Here is a 19,911-nt window from a genome sequence, read left to right as displayed (position 1 = left end):
AGGAAGGAAGGAAGGAAGGAAGGAAGGAAGGAAGGAAAAAAGTATTCAATATGGTTGTCCTGAGTTCCTCAACAGGATCTTCCTGTTTGAGTAGGGCATGATGTCACACCCCTGTAATCTCAGCAGTTGGGAGGCTGAGGCAGGAGAACAGTAACATTGAAGCTGCTCTGAATGCAAATTCACAGTGAATATGCATCAAGCATGAACCATATAGTGAAACTGCCGAACCTTCTTCTCTAGAACCTCCATCTCCTTGGGAGGAGGCAGCCAAGAATAGCTCTTCTCTTCTGAGGCGGACCCCGTAAGAAGCCCCCCGCGAGCTCACCACACCCTCCCCCAGGGCACCTAACGGAGCCCCAGCCCACTTACCTGAGGCCGCAGCAGCAGGAATACTGGCTGGCGCAGGCTGCGAGGAGCTGCTGCTCTCGGTCATCAGGCACGGGTTGCTGCCAGCGTTCTCCCTCTTGACAAGCAGCTCCGCAGCGCTGGGCAGGGGGATGGGGTGGCTGATGCCCAGCTCTTCCTCCTGTGCCTGCTGTCTTCTCAGGGCCACCTACAGCACAACACAGCAAGTCACCCTCCAGCCCCCAGGATCATCTGTGCAGCTTTGCCCAAGCCAGTGATGGCATCATCAGGTATTAGTGCCGGGGCTGAGGTCTGAGCACCTCATTTCTCTTTCTCACTTTTTTCCTCTTATTTCTTTTACCTGCTTGTTCAGGTAAATTATGTGTGGGCCAGGCGGAATATGGCCAAGAGTCAGGAATCTGGGCGAGAGCAGGTGCTCCCCAATACTGTTAAACAAAGGTGTATCACACTATCTGGAGGATCAGAAAGAGCCACAGAATCAGCCAGCCAGGAGGGTACAATCTCCAGAGAAGAAATGCTGATGAATTAGGAAGAACTGGATCGCACATTCCTTCATTCTACAAACACGGTAAAACCTGGCAAGTTCAAGGCCTTGAGTTTGGTCCCTGGATGGCGGGGGGAGACCATGGAGGGGGTGCCTCACCACACCAGGAACATCAAGGAGTAAGGTTAAATTAAATCTCAAATTCATCACCATTTAGGAGAAACTAAGATGAGACCAAAAGCAGCATTTCAACAGAGTCAAGAATAAGATAAAGCAGGGACTGGGGAGATAGCTCAGTGGTCTAAGCGCCTGCCTGGTAAGCTCAAGGATCCGGATTCGATTCCTGATACTGCACACTGTGCAGACCCCGGAACCCGGAAGCACTGAGCTGGCCTTGGAAACCAGGCGTGGGGGTGCATGCCTGTAATCCCATCGCTGGGCAGGCTGAAACAGGAAGATCACTACGAGTTCAAGCTGCGTCATAGTGAGACCCTGTACCAAATAAATAAAAGATTTTTTTTTAAAAATAGGATAAACAGGACTTGGACGGCAACAAGCAAGGGGCAGAACAATCCAGAATGATCTGGAACAAGACAGGCAGGAAAGGGAGGGGCTGCTTTTGAAACTGTCGCCTTCTTTCCCGGGGTAGTAGGAAAATACACAAAAAGTGACGCTTCGGGAAGGGGGCCTAATCTTGTGTTTTAGTGCCTGGGGAAGGACAGGATAGAAATGAGAAAAAAAGGAGAGGGCGGGTGTGATATTTTGAGAGAAAAGAAAGCACAGCTAGAACTAGGATAATAAAGAAACTGACATACCATGAAACTCCTCTTGGTCCTCCTTCAATTTATCCTCTTTCAAATAACATTGTTAAAAGTTTTTAAAAGGCTTAAAGAAAGTAAGCTGTGTTTTTTTTGTTTTCTACTTGTAACAAAAGAGATTTTCTACTGAAATTGACCATTTAGGGACCATAAAAGAAAGTGAACTACTTGTACCTCCGAGACCAAAAAAACAAGCCTAAAGGTAAATTAAAACAGTAAACTAAAAACACAACTAGACTACAAAGCTGGGAAAAGTGGTGCAGCCCCACAACTCCCACCAGAGGGGAAGCTGAGGCAAGAAGATCCCAACTGGGAGGGGGGAATAGACAAAGAGCTCTGGTCTCAAAATGGTAAGGCTGCCCCTGGGTTCAATTCCCAGTGCAGCCAAAAACAAACACAACTAGTCTACCTGTTGCATAGTCTCAACTAGATGTCCGATCTGGAGATAACTTCTACTCAAACCAAGCTATCACCCAATTACTTAAATCTTGGACCTATTAACCTATAGGTTTCAACACAGTATCAATGACTTTAAACAAAACCTAAGTTTTCAAGAAATCTGCAGACCTCTAAAACCATCACACAAACGCTATACACACCCAAAATGCACGCATTATTTCATAAATTCAGGACCCCTTTTAAGAGACCTGCGTTACAGTTTGTTAAAGGTTTTCTGGATTAGGAGGCAGGTGAAAACTAAGAACAAATATTTTAGAATCATATGTATAATCAGCTTCAAACTACCGTACCTTAGAATACCTAAAAATATATAGGTTTTTAAAGATTCTACCCTGACACAAACCTGACTTAAAGAATCCTCAAGTTTCACATCCTAAAAGTAACTCCCAATTTTTCAATCGAGGAATCAGCCTTTTCAGAAATAGCCCCCCTCATAAAAATTATTCTAAGTTAATACTCCCCACCATGATACACATCCTTAACCCAACTAGTCTTCACATGAAAATCTACGCTAATGACTCAATGTTCAAAATTCTTGTTTGCCTACAAGCAAAATTTAGAAGTCCTTAAGATTGTAAAACCAACCTCGACGTGATATTTTAAAGTTACAGCCAAAATACAAAAAAAAAAAAAAAAATCTATGGGGAAACCGAAGAAAACTATTTTCAACCATTGCCCTTGCAATAAGTGAAGTCAAAATATGTTTAATTTAAAGCACATTTTAGGGAATCTGTTGTACCATAGATCGTTGATGAGCTTTAAGCTTTTGTGCAGTTCCGTTCAACTTTCTCATCTAATTCACTTCCAAAAGAGAATTTTACACATTCCTAATTAACGTGTTCATTGTTCGCAAACATTTCTCCCGAACCTTTGCATTTTAAATAACCCGTCTTAAAAAGATGAAACAACTTTTTTGTGGAAAGAATGTATATTATTGCCTTCTAAAACTCCTGCCTGGGATACCAATGGCGTTATTACGGTTAAGATGCTAAATTACTAGCCTGCCGCCGAAGCTATTTGAATTTAAAGAAAACGAACGAACGGCCGGCACAACTTCAAACCCGCGCACTTTCTTTCCCCTTCGGACGTCTTTTTTAAAAAATCCTAAACCCTCCTTAAAATATACTCCGAGCGACCCGCGCGTGCACCGCCAGGGTCGAGCCGCGAAGTTTGAACGACGGCGAAGCCGCTCGTCCCGCCCAAGATGGCTGAGCGCGTTGCGGAGGGGACGCGGGGACCGTTCCGCAGGACTCCGCGCCCGCCGCCGCCCTCGGGGCCCCGCTCCCCACCACCTCCGCCCCGAGCTCCACACCGCTGGCACGCCCTTAGTTTGCTGGGCTAGCGCAGCCAGCTCGCGCGCGGGTCTGGGATCACATGGACCCAGGCGCCCGCCCCGCAGCGCAGCGTCCCGGACCCCGGCTCGAGCAGAGCGCCCCGCAACCGCACGGGGGGCGGCGCACACACCCGGGGCTCCCGAGCGCAGCGGGCCCGACCCGACCCCGGCCCGGCCCGGCCTCCCGCTCCGGCGGCGGTGCGAGGCGCAGAGCCTGGCCCAGGGCGCGCCCGGCCGTCGGGGTGCCCGGCGCCCGCGGCCCTCCGGGGAAGCCCGAGCCTGCGCCCCCAAGCGTCGCGCCCTCACCTGCGCGGCCATCACGCGCTGTCTCTCGGCGATCAGGTTGCACTTCTTGCACTGGCAGTCCCGCCACATGCAGAAGCGCTTGTGGCCCTTCAGAGGGGACGCATAGCCGTGGTTCCGGCAGCGTGCGCACTTGGGCAGCCGCGGGGATTTCTTGCCCGCGGCGCCCAGGCCCGACGCCGCCCCGCTGCCTCCGGCGCCAGAGCCGCCTGCGGCCCCCAAGTGCGCTCCCGCCGCCTTGCCGAAGCCGCCGGCCGCCTTGCCCTGAGGCGGCACCCCGGTGCCGTGCGGGGTGTCGGCTGGCGCGGAGGGCTTGCCGAAGGCGTCTTCGTTGGGCATGTTGGCCCCGGAGCCGCGCAGACGCAGGCTGGCGCTCGGCTTGGCGAAGTCTGCGGGAGAGGACCCAGCGGACGGCGAGGGTCGGGAGGAGGAGTCGCGGTAGCGTGCGCACCCAACCCGAGGTGCAGCCCGAGTGTCAAGCCCCGGAAAAGCCGCGCCAGAAATAGTGGTGGGGGGTTGTGCCCTTCTGCTTTTGGCGCGCGTGGCTCAGAACTTTTGGATACTTTTCAAAATGTTCCCGGGATTTCAGAGGCGGGAGAAGGAGCCTGGGAAAGTGGCCACGCCCTTTGTCCCCCAGCCCCAGCCGCTGCACTCGCTGTACCTGCAAGTTTGCACCAGCTGCAAGCACCCAGCGCGCTGTAGCACGCTCCGTGCAAACGCACGGAGGTGCACAGCTTGACCCCCTGAAGCTAGGCTGCTAGAGCTAAGCAAGGCAGCGTCCCACCGAAGCTAAAAAGTCCTGCATTCTGCAGGGAGGAGCTGTAGACCTTCACGTGGGGTCTTCTAGCTCCCTTCCCCCCCACTCAGCCATCCCCGGGAGGTGAGGCACTTTCTCCAAGTTCCTTAGGGAGGATTGTAGACAAAAACCAACATAGGGCTAAAGCGCCTCCAAAATTTAAATCTGAAGCTTTTGGTTCCCTATTTATTCCAGTCCTATACTTGTACTCACTGACTCATAGGATTCCTACTAGCTCTAAATAACTTTCTAGTCCATACAATTCTAGCCCTATTTGCTTTTCAGTTTGGGTGCATATATAGTTCTCTGCCTTAGGAGCAGCTTGATTTAGATTCAGCAGGAGAGTGAAACTCCATGTGAAAAAAATAAATGAATTTTGCAGGAAGCTGAGACAGGCAGATTCCAAGTTTAAGCCCGGCCTGGGCAATTTAGCAAGACAAGACTCAAAAAGTTAAAAGGTCTGGGGATATACTTCAACCACACTTTAGGGGGAGAGTACATTGAATTTTGAAAGGAAGAGTTACACAGACGGAGATATGCATCAAAATTCATTCTATACCTCATATCTCTTCATTTTACTATGTGTGAATATACCCCCCAAAATATAAAAATCTCCAACGGCCATGTTTCAGCTTTTCCCAGGGTTCCTACCTGTGCACTCTCCACCCCCACCATGTCTGTTATTGTGCACAGCAAAATCCACCTGGTCTTCGCACAGGCATGTATCCTCCTAAAGCCAGCCCTTCCCCTCATCTTTGCCTCTCTGCAGCAGCTTCCAGCTGGTCTATTTCGGTGGATTCCAGGATCTTCCACACACACAGCCCCAGGGCCCAGCAGTGACTTGGTTCTTTTTTCCATATAAAGGGAAAAAAAGTTGGAGACCTCAGGCAAGTCTTAAAGCACTCTGCCTGCTCTCTGCACTTACTGCTGCACAGCTACCGCCAGGACATGCTCTTCGTGGACACTACCTGCCTCTGTTCCTTATCCCTCCTCAAACCCTGCCGAGGCCCATGTCCTACCAAGGCTGCCTTTAACACCCTTCCCTACCCTCCTCCCTTTTTACCAGTGTTGGCAATTGCTTTCTGCGTCCTGAGCTGCAACCTTAGAAGCTTAGTTCTCCAAAGAAGCAGGGCCACCCCACTTGACTTCTCAGCCACAGGGCTCTTAGTCGTTGGGCATGGTTATCTCTAATCTCTGAAATCCTCCAATCTGCCTTCCCTTTCTAATTCTGAGGCCCCTTCACAGACCCTCCCTCGCACTGGATTTTCCCCATTAGTGTTCAGAGTTTGAAATTGTTTCCTGAAGAAGCTTCTAGTTTTGCACAAAACCTATGAAGGCAGTGAAATTCTAGTCCCAGCAGGAAGCAGGACACAACCACCCATGAAGTTTGGAACCTCTTAAATGATAACCACTACTTTACTCCTGGATAGCCCAGTCCTGCAAGGCTTCCTTTCAAACATGGTAGTCAGCCAGATGTCACAACATGTATCCATGATCCCAGATACTCAGAAGGCTGAGACAAGAGGCTCCGGGCCAGCATGGGAAACTTAATGACACCTTGTCTCAAAATAAAATTTTAAAAAAAGAAGGGCTGGTGATGCAGCTCAGTGGCAGATCATTTACTTACCTTTCCAAGGCCTTTGGTTAAGTCTCCAGCACAGCACAGCACATACACACACACACACACACACACACACACACACACACACCCTGCACACACTGATTGTTATTGTCCACTTTTTTTGAATTTTTGTAATTATTTATAATTATTTATTTCACAAATAATTATTTGTAATTATTTATTTATTTGTTTGGTCACTACAAAACTTAGACTTGTAATGATCCTCCTGTCTCTGCCTTCCCAGCATTGGGATTTCGGTAGCCAGCTCAGCACTCCCAGCTTCTGGGGCCAATATGGCATGTGGTACCATGGTTCGAACTCAGCCCGCATTATGTTCTTTTTTAAAATTTTAACTTTTTAAAAATTGTACTTTAATATATAATCTGAAGGGGAATCCTTCCCAAGTTCCAGTGCAACTTTACAGAATGAGGTACATGCAGGAAGAAGCAGATGTCAAATCCCAAGTTACTGGGGACTGTATGTTACTTATAAGAATTTGTGAGGGAGGGATTTAAGCCTACAGGAAATTTGGGAGTTTGAACCCGTATGACCAGCATGTTGAGCATAACTGTTGTCATGAAATCAGTGAACAAGTCAAGTTTTCCTTCCCAGTCCACTGAGGGCTCGGAGGCGGGGTGCTCCTAGGACAGATAGACAGGAGAGTTCCAAGAGTGAAGAGTTAGGCTGAATATTTTGAATAACCTGGACCTGTGGTCTCCTTTCCTCTTTTTCCTCTTTCCAGAAATCAAAGCCCCAAAAATGATGAGTCAGACCTGAACTACTGATTTAGAAATTTCTCCAAGACATACCAAAAGTAGGGGGAGAACCGTTCCAAAATATGGCTTGGACAAAATTGAGTGGATGTGAGACCAAAAGTACAAATGATAACTTAGAATTTATTAAAAATCATAACTTTTAGGTCTTAAAAGACATCACTAAGAAAGTGAGAAGATAAGCTGCAGACTGAGAAAATACATAAAAATCATGTATTTTATAAAATATTGTATTGGGGATATATAAAAATAGGGGGATTTAGGCTCAGCAGTGTACCCCCATAATTCCAGTTTGAGGCTGAGGCAAAAGGATTGAGTTTGAAGCAGCTTGAGCCACAGCAGGAAAATACATCACTTAATTGGCAAGGTAGTATTAAGTATATTAACAGCCCTGTGGTGCCTGTAATCCCAGCACCTGGGAGGCTGAGGCAGGAGGATGATTGCAAGTTCAAGACCAGACTGGGCTACAAAGTAAGCTCAAAGCCAGCTTGAACTGCACAGTGAGACCCTGTCTCAAAAAAAAACCCCCAAATTTTTTTTAAATATATTAAAAGAATGATTACTCTTGACTCCCAATGGTGTAGCGTTAGTTTTTAATTGCTCTGTGACTCAGTTTTCTAATCTGTCAAAGGGAAGACAGATAATAATGGTGCCTATTTGAAGGGGCCATTAGTTGATACTTTGGAAATGTTTTAAGCAGTCTGCACATAGTGATGTGTCTATTGTTACTATTTCCATATTAGAAAGTAAAGAACAGGGAGAAAGCAGCATATGGAGGAGGCTGTATTGGAGACACCAGTGATAAATTCCATCTGCCATGCATTTTGTCCATAGAGCTGGCTGTGCTCCAGGGAACATTCTCTGGGTTGTACGTAGGTCAAGATCTGGGGCTTCCCCGTGCCGAGCATCAGCATTAGCCAGCTTTGCAGACTGTGGGTTTGGTGTGATGCTCTGTGTATGAAAATGCTTATGACCAGTAGGAGCAGCGGGGACCAAGGGAGAGGTAGAGCTGGTAGGACTGAGCCCCTGTGCGCAGGACCTTATATGAGAGGAGGACAGCTAGCTTGCAGTGGCAGGGGATTCGAAGAGGCATCACGGAGGAAACAAGAGCTTCTGAGTCATGGGAACCAGAGACGGAAGGCTGGGTGCTGCGAGGGAGCCGGGGGGCTGGGGGAGAGGTGCAGACATGCCAGCCTGGGACAGAGGAGTCAAGCTGGAGCCCAGCAGGAGATAAAGCTGGACAGATAGCATGGCACCTTGCCTGCCTGCCAGTGGGGAACTTGGCTTCTATCCTGCCGGAGAATGGAGGATGATGGGAGACTTTTGTCCTTGAGGTGTTTGAGGAATGCTAGTGTCAGTTCTGCCAATTACTGCGTGATCAGAACAAGCCACTCACTGGTTTTAGTTTGGTATGGTGTTGTTTTGTTGTGGTTAATTTTTTTTTTTCATTTGGAACTAGAGATTGAACACAAACCCTCAAACCTGCTACCACTCTAACACGGACTACACCTCCAGCCCCTGACCGTACCTTTGAGCCTTCTATCCTTATGTCATGACAGCTCTACCATAGGAATTAGATGTGTCTAAATGCCTGGCAAGATTGAAGAGTCAGGAAGTATCTGAAAGCAGATAATTACAGCAAGAACCTAATTGTTCAGAAAGATGGCCATCCCTGAGGTGGCAAAGGGAAACCTAACGAACTAGCTGCTGGGCTCTGCGCATTCCAGATGCCACCGGGATCAACACAGAGGGATGACAGTGTCAGAGTCCTGGACGTCAGACCAGCAAGATAGCTCAGCGGACTAAGCACCTGTCTAGGCAAGCACAGGGATGGAGGTTCAATCTCTGGCACTACATGCTTCACCTGCCCTGTCCCCAGGCATGGTGAGCAGGCCACAAAGACCGGGCATGGTGGCGCACGCCTGTAATCCCAGCGCTGGGCAGGCTGAAAACAGGAAGATCACGACGAGTCTGAGCTGCATAACAAGACCTTGTACCAAATACACTAAAAAAAAGAAAAAGAAAAAGAAAAAAATTTAAATAATACATAAATTTAAAAAATTCTGAATGTCATGATGATAAGGAAGATAGGCCTGGTGGCAGACGGCCTATGTTAGGAGACTTCAATGACGTTCTTTAATTATTTATTTGCAGTATTGGAGAGTGAACCCACAGCCTTTGGACTGAACTACATGTGCAGCCCTGTTTTATACAGAGTTGAGGTCTCAGTCTTGAAAGGCCTTCTGCGCCACTCCCCAGCTCTGTGCCTGGGGGGCAAGCTGCGCAGCCTCTCCCTGACTCTCTTTCCACATCTAATTGTAAAGACACAATGACGGAGGTGCAATTGACAAAGCTTGCAACAGTCACTGTGTGAGCAAAGCACTGAGGGCGAGCTGTTGTTTTGGGATTCTGTAAAATAATTTTTTTTGTCAGCACCAGGGACTGAACCCGGGACCTCCACCCAGTGGTCCATTCCCCAGACTCCCTGATTTTTAATTTTTTTATTTTGAGACAGGAGCAACTTAAACTGTTAAATTGCAGAAGCTGGGCCTAAATTTACTATGCTCCTGCCTCAGCTTCCTAGGGTGCTGGGATCATAGGCCGTACCACCACGCGTGTGCTGGGACGGAAGTTTTGAAGCATAGGATGAAGAAAAAGAGAACTAGAAAGCAGGCTCTAGGGTCCCATCAGTTTACCCAGTTCTTGTCAAGTAAAGTTTTCCCATTGAGGTGAGAAATACCAGTGCCTCTGGAGCCGGTTTCCAGTTCTCAGGAAGACAGGAGATATGAAAAGCTAGTACCTCACGCACAGCGAGCTGGCCGGCCAGCGAAAAGTAAAACCTGCCAGGAGGAGACAGCATGAGGCTGGAAACAGGGAAGTTGGTTTGTGTTACCAGGGCCAGGCCCATCACTGTGGGCACAGGGGTTGATTTCCACAAGTAACGGCCCCATGAGTTGTCCTCCAAGGATGAAATCAGGTTTACTTCGCTGCTCTCTGTTTAGGAGTATAAATATCTTAGATTTATACTCCTAAATTTTTTCCACAGTAAAATTTATTAAATTGCAAAAGTTTTGACACATGAAAAAGTCACTCCTTTTGTGTGTCTGTGTGTGTGTGTGTGTGCGTGTGTGTGTGTGTGTGTGTGTGTGTGTGTGCTGGGAATCAAATTTAGTGCCTCACACTTGCCAGGCAGGCTCTGTGCCACTGAGCTATCTCAGCCCTGACACATGAAGGAAAAGGTGGTCATCTGGAAAGACCACTGGATGTGATACAAGTGAAATAAAGCGATCCAGAAAAATGTACTCAGAATACAAATTAAATGAATTTTCAAGAAGACAACTGTGTTTTTTCAGTATGAACTACTGTTTTAAAATAATTAGCATGACCTCCATTAATCTATAGAAGAAAAAATGACTTACCATCTTCAGTGTTTCTCATAGAACCAATTACCTAAAGCTTTGAAAAGAAATCTTACTTTAAGGTATATTTAATTCAATTTAAAAAATGTTAATTTGATAAGGAAAAAGCACCAATGTATATTTGCTGTTTGATATTCCAATATTGGAAATTACCATTCTAGATTTTAACTTATAAATGGCATTTTAGCTGGCCATTTAAAGATAAAGATGGGGGCTGGGGAGATAGCTTGACGGTCTAAGTGCCTGCTTGGCAAGCGCAAGATCTTGGGTTCCATCCCTAGTACCACATGTCATGCGGACCCCAGAACCCCAGGCACACTGGGGAGGCTGAGACAGAAGGATCACTATGAGTCCGAGCTGTGTAGCAAGACCGTATTCCAAATAGATAAAGATTTTAAATTTTTTACAAATAAAGATGGGGCCGGGGAGATGGTTCAGTAGAATAAGCACTTGCCTGGCAAATGCAAGGGCCTGAGTTCAATCCTGGGTTCCACCAAAAAAATTAGTAAATAAATAAAATAATAATGATGACGATTGCTTTTTTTTCCCCCCCTGGCTGGCTCCAAATGCTCTCAGGGCAGGTTTGGCTGGCTTGAGTTGTGGGGATCGAACCACAACAACCTGAGGCTGACTGCTTTGTTGAAGCAGCCACTTAAAGAACTGAGCTAAGGGGCAGACCCCTGATGATTGCTTTTTAAATCTAAAAATCCACCCAAATTATAAATTATTTAGGACTTTTTTATTCCCTTGCTGCCCTGATAAATTCTATCTCAAGGATTTTCCTGTGCTTTCTGCTACAAGAGACTTAGAGGAGGAAACACTACAAATGGATTCTAAAAGAAAATTTCATTTAAGAGTTTCATGAGGAATTAGAAGTTAAAACGTGTATCATTCAGATTTCAGAACCCCTTACTGGCCTCAATGACCAGTATTTTACTGATTTCTCAGTTTACTAACAAAATTAAAACACGAGGGACTAGCACTGCTGACATTACTAGGAGAAATAACAAAGTAAGCGAGCCTGCACTTTTCCTATAGGCCGCTTTCATGGGCCAAAGAGTTCGGAGTAGCAAAATGAGTATTTTGTGACTAACCCAAAATTGAAACCTTAAGTAAACATGGATTATCAGCTGTTACGTATTTCTACACTGAGTTGTTGAGATGTGTCACGAACACCAACATTCACCTAGTTATAGGAGAAAGCCACGAAACAAAACAGCACGCATGGGTGCAAGACCGTGTTCCGTGCCATGGATGAGGGCAGTGGTGGCCAACCTGTGGCGCTCGTGCTGTTTTTAAGACAAAGATCGTAATGTATGTATTGTTTTCTGTAAACTAAAATTGCATTACCCTGGTTTCACTGTAGTGTTGGCACTTTGTGATAAACAAGGTGTTTTTGTTATAAGTCCAGATTGGGCGCTTGTCTCTACAAGATTCATCTTGAGTGGATCAGGGCAGCCACTTGTCACTGAATTATTGGCACAGATTATTTATGCCAGGTAGGTGCTTATGCCACTGAGCTATATCCCCCGCCCCGGCACAGATTATTTAAAAACCATCTGCAAACCGGGTGTGGTGGGATATCCCTGTAATCCCAGCACTCGGGAGGCTGAGACAGGACGGTCGTTGCCTATTCCAGACCAGCCTGGGCTACGAAGTGGGCTCACGGCCAGTCTGAACTGCACAGAGAGACCCTGTCGCAAAATACAACACCAACTTTTTAAAAGGGGCTGGGGCCGTGACTCAGCGGCAGGAGTGCCTGCCTGGCAAGCGCAAGACCAAGATCAAGAGTGGGCTGTAAACTGAGGGCGAGAGAGCGCCATCCAAGGCCAGGCCTGGGCAGGAAGAGTGGCTCAGTAGAATGTCACCGACTCTGCGGTGCCACTGCCACCCCCAAGGGCGCGCTCCCCTGCCTTCCTGGGGCCAGAGCAACTCCGACGCCCTTGCTTCTGGGCCTTCCGGAGCCGCCCTGGAGCAGTCTCACAAGCACCGTTTACAAATCTTGTCCTTTATTAATAAAAGCTGAGAGCAGTCACAGACCAGACATTCAGAGCCCCAGGACGCCACGCCCGGTGGCGTGCCTAGCGTACCCTCCTGTCCCTCTTCCTGGGTACCCCAAGGAGAAGGGCTCTCCGCCGGGGACCCGCACCCCACGCGCAGCTCTCCCAGGGGGGGCACCACCTTGGTCGCGCGCCCCTGGCGGCTGCAGGAGCCCACGTGACCAACAGCGTTCGCACGGCCTCGTGCCCTGCCTGAGGAACGGCCGCAGGGGCATGAAGGACAGGTAACGTTGGGGGGGCTCCCCCCCCACGCCGAGAAGTTGGAGGCACGTACACGTGGGAATGGCGCAGATAACTCCTGGCGGGAGGGGCGGGCCAGCGGTGGGGGAGGGGTGGGCCAGTGGGGGAGGGGCGGACCACGGATGGGGGAAGAGCAGCTAACCGCAGGAGAGGGGCAGCCCAGAGGGGGGAGGGGTGGGCCGGGGGGGAGGGGCCAGCGTGCACAGTGAAATCTTTGCCCAGGGGAATCTTTGAAGAAACGTAGCAGGACTAAAAAGCATTACTTACTTATTTGAAATTGAGATTTAGCAGAGTGGCCTGTAACTTTATTTGCTAAATCTGGTAACACTACTTGTAAGACTTCTTAGAAACGCCATTTCCAAAACCCTTAGAAAAGTAGAACAAAGATCCTATAGACCAGACGTCTGAGCTGTAGCCCTGGGTTCCAAATCTGTCATAGATCTGCGTGTGCTTAGCTTGTTTTGTGAGACATGAGCTTTCTGAGCAGTACCTGCTGGTCTGGAGATTGCAGTCCTCCTGCCTCAGCCTTGCGGGTGCTGTGTGAGCCACCAGCCTGGCTAACATTTGTGTTTGTGCTACCCGAGGGCCAAGAATGAGGTGTACCTGCATTGTTAGGTCGTTGAACGGAAAATAAAAGTTAAATATTCTGTGACACATGAAAATAATAGGCCTGTAATCCCAACACTTGGGAGGCTGGGAACAGGAGGATCACTACAAATCCAATCTGTGCAGTGAGACCCTATAGACCCTGTACTACATACAGAAAAGAAAACAAAAGAGGGGACTGAGCTGAGAGTTGGAGACACGGAGCTACTGGACGGGCTGGAGATGGCAGAGGTGGAAGAGACCATGAAACGACTTCAGAGCCAGAAAGGAGTGCAGGGAATCACTGTGGTGAACACAGAAGGCATCCCCATCGAGAGTACCACGGACAATCCCCCCACCACACACACACAGGACGCCAACCTCATGCACAACTTCATCCTGAAGGCGCGAGCACAGTGCGTGAAATTGACCCCCAGAATGACCTCACTTTCCTCCGAATTCGCTCCAAGAAAAATGAAAGAATGGTTGCACCAGATAAAGACTGTTTCCTGATCCCGATTGAGAAAGTCACTGTCTTGGCTCCCATTGTCATCCCTTAATTTAATGTCCCACAAGAATAACAGGGTTAATCATGTCAAGTGGCTGGTTGCCTCGGAAGCCCTCCCCGACCACTCCAGGGCCCGGCAGTTCAGCCCTCCCTTCTGGGGGTCGCTGTGCTGCACCAGGTGCGGAGCTTTCAGCAGGCCCCCCCTTGCTGCCTGGTTGTGGAGCAGGAGCTGCCGAGAAGCCCGCGCCCAACTTCCCCATGCCCTTCAGTTCCCGTTGTCGCCCTTGGGAAAGGCTGTTTTTCTTTCAACTGAAAAAATAACCAGAGCCAGGGAGATAGCTCCATGGAATAAGTGCTTGCCTGGCAAGTGCAAGGTCCTGAGTTTGATCCCTCGTACCACCAAAAATAAATAAATAAATAAATAAATAAATAAATAAATAAATAAATTACATATAAAAAAAATAACCAACACACACATACGAGAAAAGAAAAAGAAAGAAAATAATAGGAAGTTCAAGTTCCACTGTCCATACATAGCTTGATTAGAGCCCAGCCACCTGTATTCCTTTATTGTTTGTAGGGTCGTGTTCAGTGGTTGAAACAGATTATAAGGTCCACAGATCCTAAAATATCATTCAGTCGGTGACCTAAAAAGCATGGGACCCCTGTTATACAGACTTCTATTTTTTTCTTTTTGAGATTCTCAGTCTGATTTTTTACAATAGTATGTCAAAATGGAACGAGCTATTTGGAGGTATGGCCAAAGCCTTCTGTCTCCAGGGGCATGGTCAGCATTGAGGCTGTCTCTGCCTTCTGACTGCTCTTGATTACGTGTGGAGGTGGCCTGGCAAATCAAAGGCTCACAGGAAAAAACATTTTTTTTTTGTCTTTTTTTGAGACTGTCTTGCTGTGTGCTCAGGCTGGTCTTGAGCTCACCTTGTAACCCAGGCTGTGTCAAACTCACAGTGATCCTCCTGCCTCAGCCTCCCAAGTGCTGGGATTATAGGTGTCTGCCACCACGCCTGGCTTACAGGAAAATGTAATGGGGACAAAATCACTCTGAAGAGGAATCCACTGATTTTGCCTGGGGAAGAGAGGAAAAATATGTAGAGTTCAGCCTTCCCATGTCCACCTGGAAACTAAGAACTCTCATTTCATGCCAGCAGCAGGAGATCCATACAATATATTCCAGAAATGAGGAAAAGCTACATTTGGCTGAACCTGAGGGCCACGGGATGACTGGCAGGGAATGACAAAAAAGAATAGGAATGACTAACATGGGCTGGGGAGACAGCTCAGTGGTATAAGTGCCTGCCTGGCAAGCGCAAGGACCCAGGTTTGATCCCTGGTGCCTCATGCCATGCCAGCCCTGGAACCTGGGCTCATTGTGCTGGCCATTGAAATCGGGCGTGGTGGCACACACCTGTAATCCCAGCACTGGTGAGGGGTGAGGCTGAGACAGGAGGATCACTACGAGTCTGAGCTGCATAGCAAGACTCTGTATCAAATACATAAATAAAAAGATTTTTTAAAAAAGAAATGACTAACAAAGTTCGCTTAGGCCATGCTATGTTCTAGAAATTGTTGTTTTCCATATTCATTTAAATGCCATAACAGCCCAGGGCATAGGTCCTACCATTATCCTCACAGCAGGAGTTAGACCCGGGCTTACATTCTTCCCTGCCTTCTAGAAAGAGCCCATCGTCCACCTCTTGTTCCTCTTTAATTGCAACAGGGAACAAGTTGATAGTGGACATGGAAAAGCAGGGTACTTCTCAGGTCTTGGGACTGTCTCAGACCATTAAGTGGAGGCAAGTTAATTAGCAATTTAATTACACTGAGCACTCTTAGAGCTACCACAGACGAAACAGGTGCAGGTAATTAAAGTGTGGCAAGACAATAAATCCCGCGCACACCAGGAAGGGACGCTCCTGTTCACAGAGGAGTTAGGAGTGGCGGAGGAGCCATCCTTGGAGAGGAACTTTTGGACACAGAGACAAGGTGTGAAATTCACGAGTCTTTCAATCTTTCCTGCTTGGTCTGGAATCCAGCTGTGAGGAGCTTCTGGACAAGGGAAGGAAAAGGCCTAAAAGTGAGGTGAGCTCTGGCGCTTCACCCTGGCCAGGGGTCCCCACTGCCTGTGCATGGGAAATGACCATTGGAAGAATCCCACCACTTTAGGTGGAGACTCCTGAGAAACAGACTGGAAGGGCCGGTTGGGCGTGCGGTGCAGCCTTTGCTCTGCTCCCTGTGACCTGTGGGCTCTCCTAGAAGACACTGAACTCCTCCTTTGTGTGTCTCAGGTGCGGTGAGGGTTGTGGTGCTTCTCGACTATCAAGATGGAGTGAATGGGCTTGAACTGAAACAGACCCCTGGGAAGGCGCCAGAGGGGAGAAAGAAGGCCAGAGGACTGGAGCAGCACAGGTGAGGCCGCGTGCAAGTGTGGGCGTGCTGCGGCACCAGATGCCACAGTGCTCGCCTGGCCTGGGCTGAGCTGGCTGTACCGCCTTCCTCCTGAAAACCCCTTCACCTGTCTGTGTTGTCCGTTTCTCATTAACAAATGAACTGAACTCTAAGGCGGTAGGCTTGATGACCCCAGGTCTCCTTCCCTAGTACAAGTCACAGTTTGTTTTGCCTCCTGCCTGGCTGGAGGAGGAGAAGGGGGGAAGTCCGAGATAGGCAGAGAGCAGAAAGATTTGCTGGGCCTTTAACCTGCACCCTGCCCTCTCCTTGAACTCTAGGCCTTTGTTCAGCTCCCCCCAACCCCGGAAGTCTGTGTGTGCCTGCAGGGGAGAGTGAGCCCTGAGTCAGGTCAAGGTCTGGGGAGGCCAGCACAGGAACCAGGCTGGCAGATAGGGCTCCACATTCTCCTAGAGATTATAGACCTTGGAAGGGAAGCAACCTGGGAAAACGCGAAGGGCCAAGGCGAATTCGGGAGGCAGAGATGGGATTTTTAAAATCTGCTTATAATAAGGACTTTTTCATCCTTGGAGCGCGTTAACAACTTTTAATATTTGATCCCAAGCTAGGCACTCAAATTGGGTATATATTTTTAACGTTTTTTTATTATGGTAAAGTAGATGCAAATATTTCCACGTCTTTTAAATTCAGAATTCAGTGGGATTAAATATATTCACAGTTGTGCAGTCATTGCCACCCTGTATGTTTTCCCATTTTTATGAAGCGCAGCAGCCCAAGTGTTGACTTTCTACATTTGCACAGACCCGTCTAACCACCACCCAGATCTGTCTGGCCCTTCTCATCAATTATATTGTAGAAGTTACCTCTTGCTAGGTTCAAGTATCTGCTTAGAGGGAGGGGGGAATAAAACAGAACAGTGCACTTTGCAAGCAGCTTCAGTGCTTTTGCAGATTGCAGAGTCAGTATCTCAGTTTCATTCCAGGAGGTTGAGGTCCTGGTATACCTGGAACACGTAGCTCCATAGATCTGCTCCTTGGGTTGGCCGGATTCCTCTGCTCCCTCATTCCAGGGCCAGCTCACAGCCTGAAAAGCTTATTAGAATGTATTTGAAATTTTCGCCGCAGATGCTGTAATGGTAATCACCCTTCAGGTGCTGTGCTGTGGGTGGCGCAGCCACACCTGTGCCCCAGCACAGGTGCCTACACAATGCCTGCTGCTTTTGTAGCTGATATCAGCCGCTTTTATCACCTCGTAGCAGAAGCTGAAGATTAGAAAATAAAAATAGCATCCACCTGTGATTTTTTTCTTTGCAGTATTTAAATCAGAGTTGATTTAGAGGGCTGGCCAGATAGCTCAGCAGAATAAAGCACCTGCTTAGGCAGACACAGGCTGGAGGTTCGATCCCCCATATGCCATGCCAGTCCCACCCCCAGGGCACGCTGAGACTGAGACCGGGAGTGGTGGCGCGCACCTGTAATCCCAGCACTTGAAAGGCTGAAAATGGGAAGATCTCTATGAGTCCAAACTGGGTAGTGATACTCTGTATACCCTGTACTAAAATAAAATATAAATCAGAGTTGATTTAAAGTGAAGGGGAAAATATAGAAATTAAAGTGTAATTTTTCAGACTAAGAAGAAAACCAGCAACAACAGAAAAAGAAAATAGAAAGCAAAGGTAATGAAGCATGCTTAGAAGGAAAAGTGGAGAAAGAATCATATTAATCCTGGAAAGAGGGGGGTATCATTCAAGAAATCCAGAAGGGGAAAAACAAGCACCACCCCCATCTCCAGCTCCAGTTTTGCCTCCCAGCCTGCCTGCGGCCAGCCTGTCTTTCACTAGAAATTGCTTCTCCACTTTCTCTACGTGAAAGTGGGCTCTCTGCACTCATAGCCTCCGTTGGAGGCCCTGGGAAAGCCCATGTGTTTTATTCTCCATTTTATTCTTCTTAGAGCCTAACATAGGTGCCTGCATGTAGTAAACTTTAAGCAAAAACCCAAAGACAAAGTACAGAGGAACCAGCTAGGAAGGCCTGGGTTCTAAGGAGAAGAAGATGCAGAAAATAAGGGGTCACTAGGGAGGCACCTCACTCAGTGAGGCTTTGTGCTGATGCCCTCAGGAAGAGGCTCCTGGGAAGGTAAATGTCAGGGAAATTGTAATTAGAAAATTTAAAAGTCAGAGTAGGAGGGGGCCGGGGAGATGGTTCAGTAGAATAAGTGCTTCCCTGGCAAGCACAAGGACCTGAGTTCAATCCCCGGTTCCACCAAAATAAATAAATAAATTAATTAATTAATTAAACGTAAGAGTTGGAAACACAAGGGCTGGTGCGGACTTGTGTTTAGGGAGGGAATATGGGAGTCTAGGGAATATGGGAGTACAACATTTTTCTTCAACTTAACAGGAATGAGGCAAAATAGAATATACGAAAATGAAAGGGAACACAAAGGATGTATAAGGACTTTAAATTCATAGCTTTCTTGGAAATGGGAAGGAGCTATAACCATACACACCATTGCTGAATTTATTTGGCAAATCACAACAACAGAGATTTCAGGCAGAAGACTTTCAGAGTGAATACTATGTACTATCCAACAAGGAGCAAACACATAATTTTATTTTCTAAAACCTCATATTTAGGTTTTATTGGACTTTTTTGTATGACTTGACATGATCAATTTGGGAACATATTCTATGGCTGTTTAAAAAGACTGTGTTATCTCTGAAAGAGTCAAAGTTTTATTTATACATACAAATAAAATTTATTTTCAAGCTCATTTTGTCTTAAAATGAAAATCCTTACTTTCTACCCACTTGATTTTTTTGAGTTGTGAGGTAATACATTAGTGTCCATGACTACACGGATCTGCTCATTTTGTCTCAGATTGGCTTTTTACCTGCATACTCTGAAGGCCTTCATGGAAGCATGAAGACAGACGAGTTTATCATGGATTGTGCCTTTTATGGAGAGTAAAATGTCTCTGTCCATCTATTTATTTATTTATTTTTGTACCTGGAACTGAACTCGGGACCTAGTGCTTGCCAGGTAAGCACTGTGCCGCTGAGCTATCTCCCTGGTCCAGCCTGTCATTTTATTTTTCAAAGGGTAGAATTGATATTTTATTGTCATTTATAATCAGATGGCAGTTGGGTATATAGTTTCCATACTTTTTTTGTAAATTAAAAAGGAAAAGTTTTAAACAGCTGATAGTTATATTCTTCAGAAAACACAGCCTAATTCATTAATGGTGGTTTCAAGCTTCTCCTTATTAGTGCCAGAAAACTCACTCACCTTCTCCCCCTTTTTAAAAAAGTGGAAGCTTGGCACACACTTAACTTCACAATCTGCAGCAACATGCTGACAGTCAGCCACATCTACTTCTAGGACCAATACCTTGGGATATTTTTCAGACAGGGAATGAAAGAAAGGCTTGGTCATTTTGCAGGGCCCACACTATGTGGCCTAGAAATCAGCTACTACAAGTTTATCTCCTGCAGCAACCACGGCTTCCTGAAAGGCCTCTTTGCTTTCGATCTGCTGCACCATGCTGGCTGTTGGGGACCTGACGAGCTACTGAAGCAATAGCCTGTCATTTTTTTTCTCATAATTTTATTGATAAACAAATAGCAACGAGACAATTTCAAATCAAATTGGTAGGACAGTTTCAATAGTTAACACATTGCATACATTCTTCCTAGTGGTCAATTGCTGTACAAGATGCGGACATGA

The 19,911-nt window shown here is 47.2% G+C and overlaps 1 protein-coding gene and 2 pseudogenes across 1 annotated transcript in view; 1 reads left to right on the top strand and 2 right to left on the bottom strand.

Annotated features, from left to right (window-relative positions):
- Dmrt1 (doublesex and mab-3 related transcription factor 1) overlaps window positions 1–4,102 on the bottom strand; it is a 117,344-nt gene extending 113,242 nt beyond the window's left edge. Inside the window, exons 1-2 of the mRNA XM_004637217.2 lie at window positions 3,767–4,102; window positions 370–553 (exon numbers count right to left, since the gene is read on the bottom strand). Of these exons, the coding sequence (XP_004637274.1) occupies window positions 370–553; window positions 3,767–4,102 (520 nt within the window). The remainder of the gene's footprint in view (window positions 1–369; window positions 554–3,766) is intronic.
- Window positions 4,103–13,500: 9,398 nt separating this feature from the next.
- Window positions 13,501–13,817, top strand: LOC101568184 (annotated as a pseudogene).
- A 5,584-nt stretch (window positions 13,818–19,401) lies between these two features.
- On the bottom strand, window positions 19,402–19,728 carry LOC105742968 (annotated as a pseudogene).
- Window positions 19,729–19,911: the final 183 nt, after the last annotated feature.

This window comes from Octodon degus, unplaced genomic scaffold (genome assembly GCF_000260255.1).
Source record: "Octodon degus isolate 3935 unplaced genomic scaffold, OctDeg1.0 scaffold00087, whole genome shotgun sequence".
In the NCBI taxonomy this organism is placed as follows: Eukaryota; Metazoa; Chordata; class Mammalia; order Rodentia; family Octodontidae; genus Octodon; species Octodon degus.
Note: the sequence above shows the minus strand (reverse complement) of the source record. Positions and strands in the feature narration are given on the sequence as shown.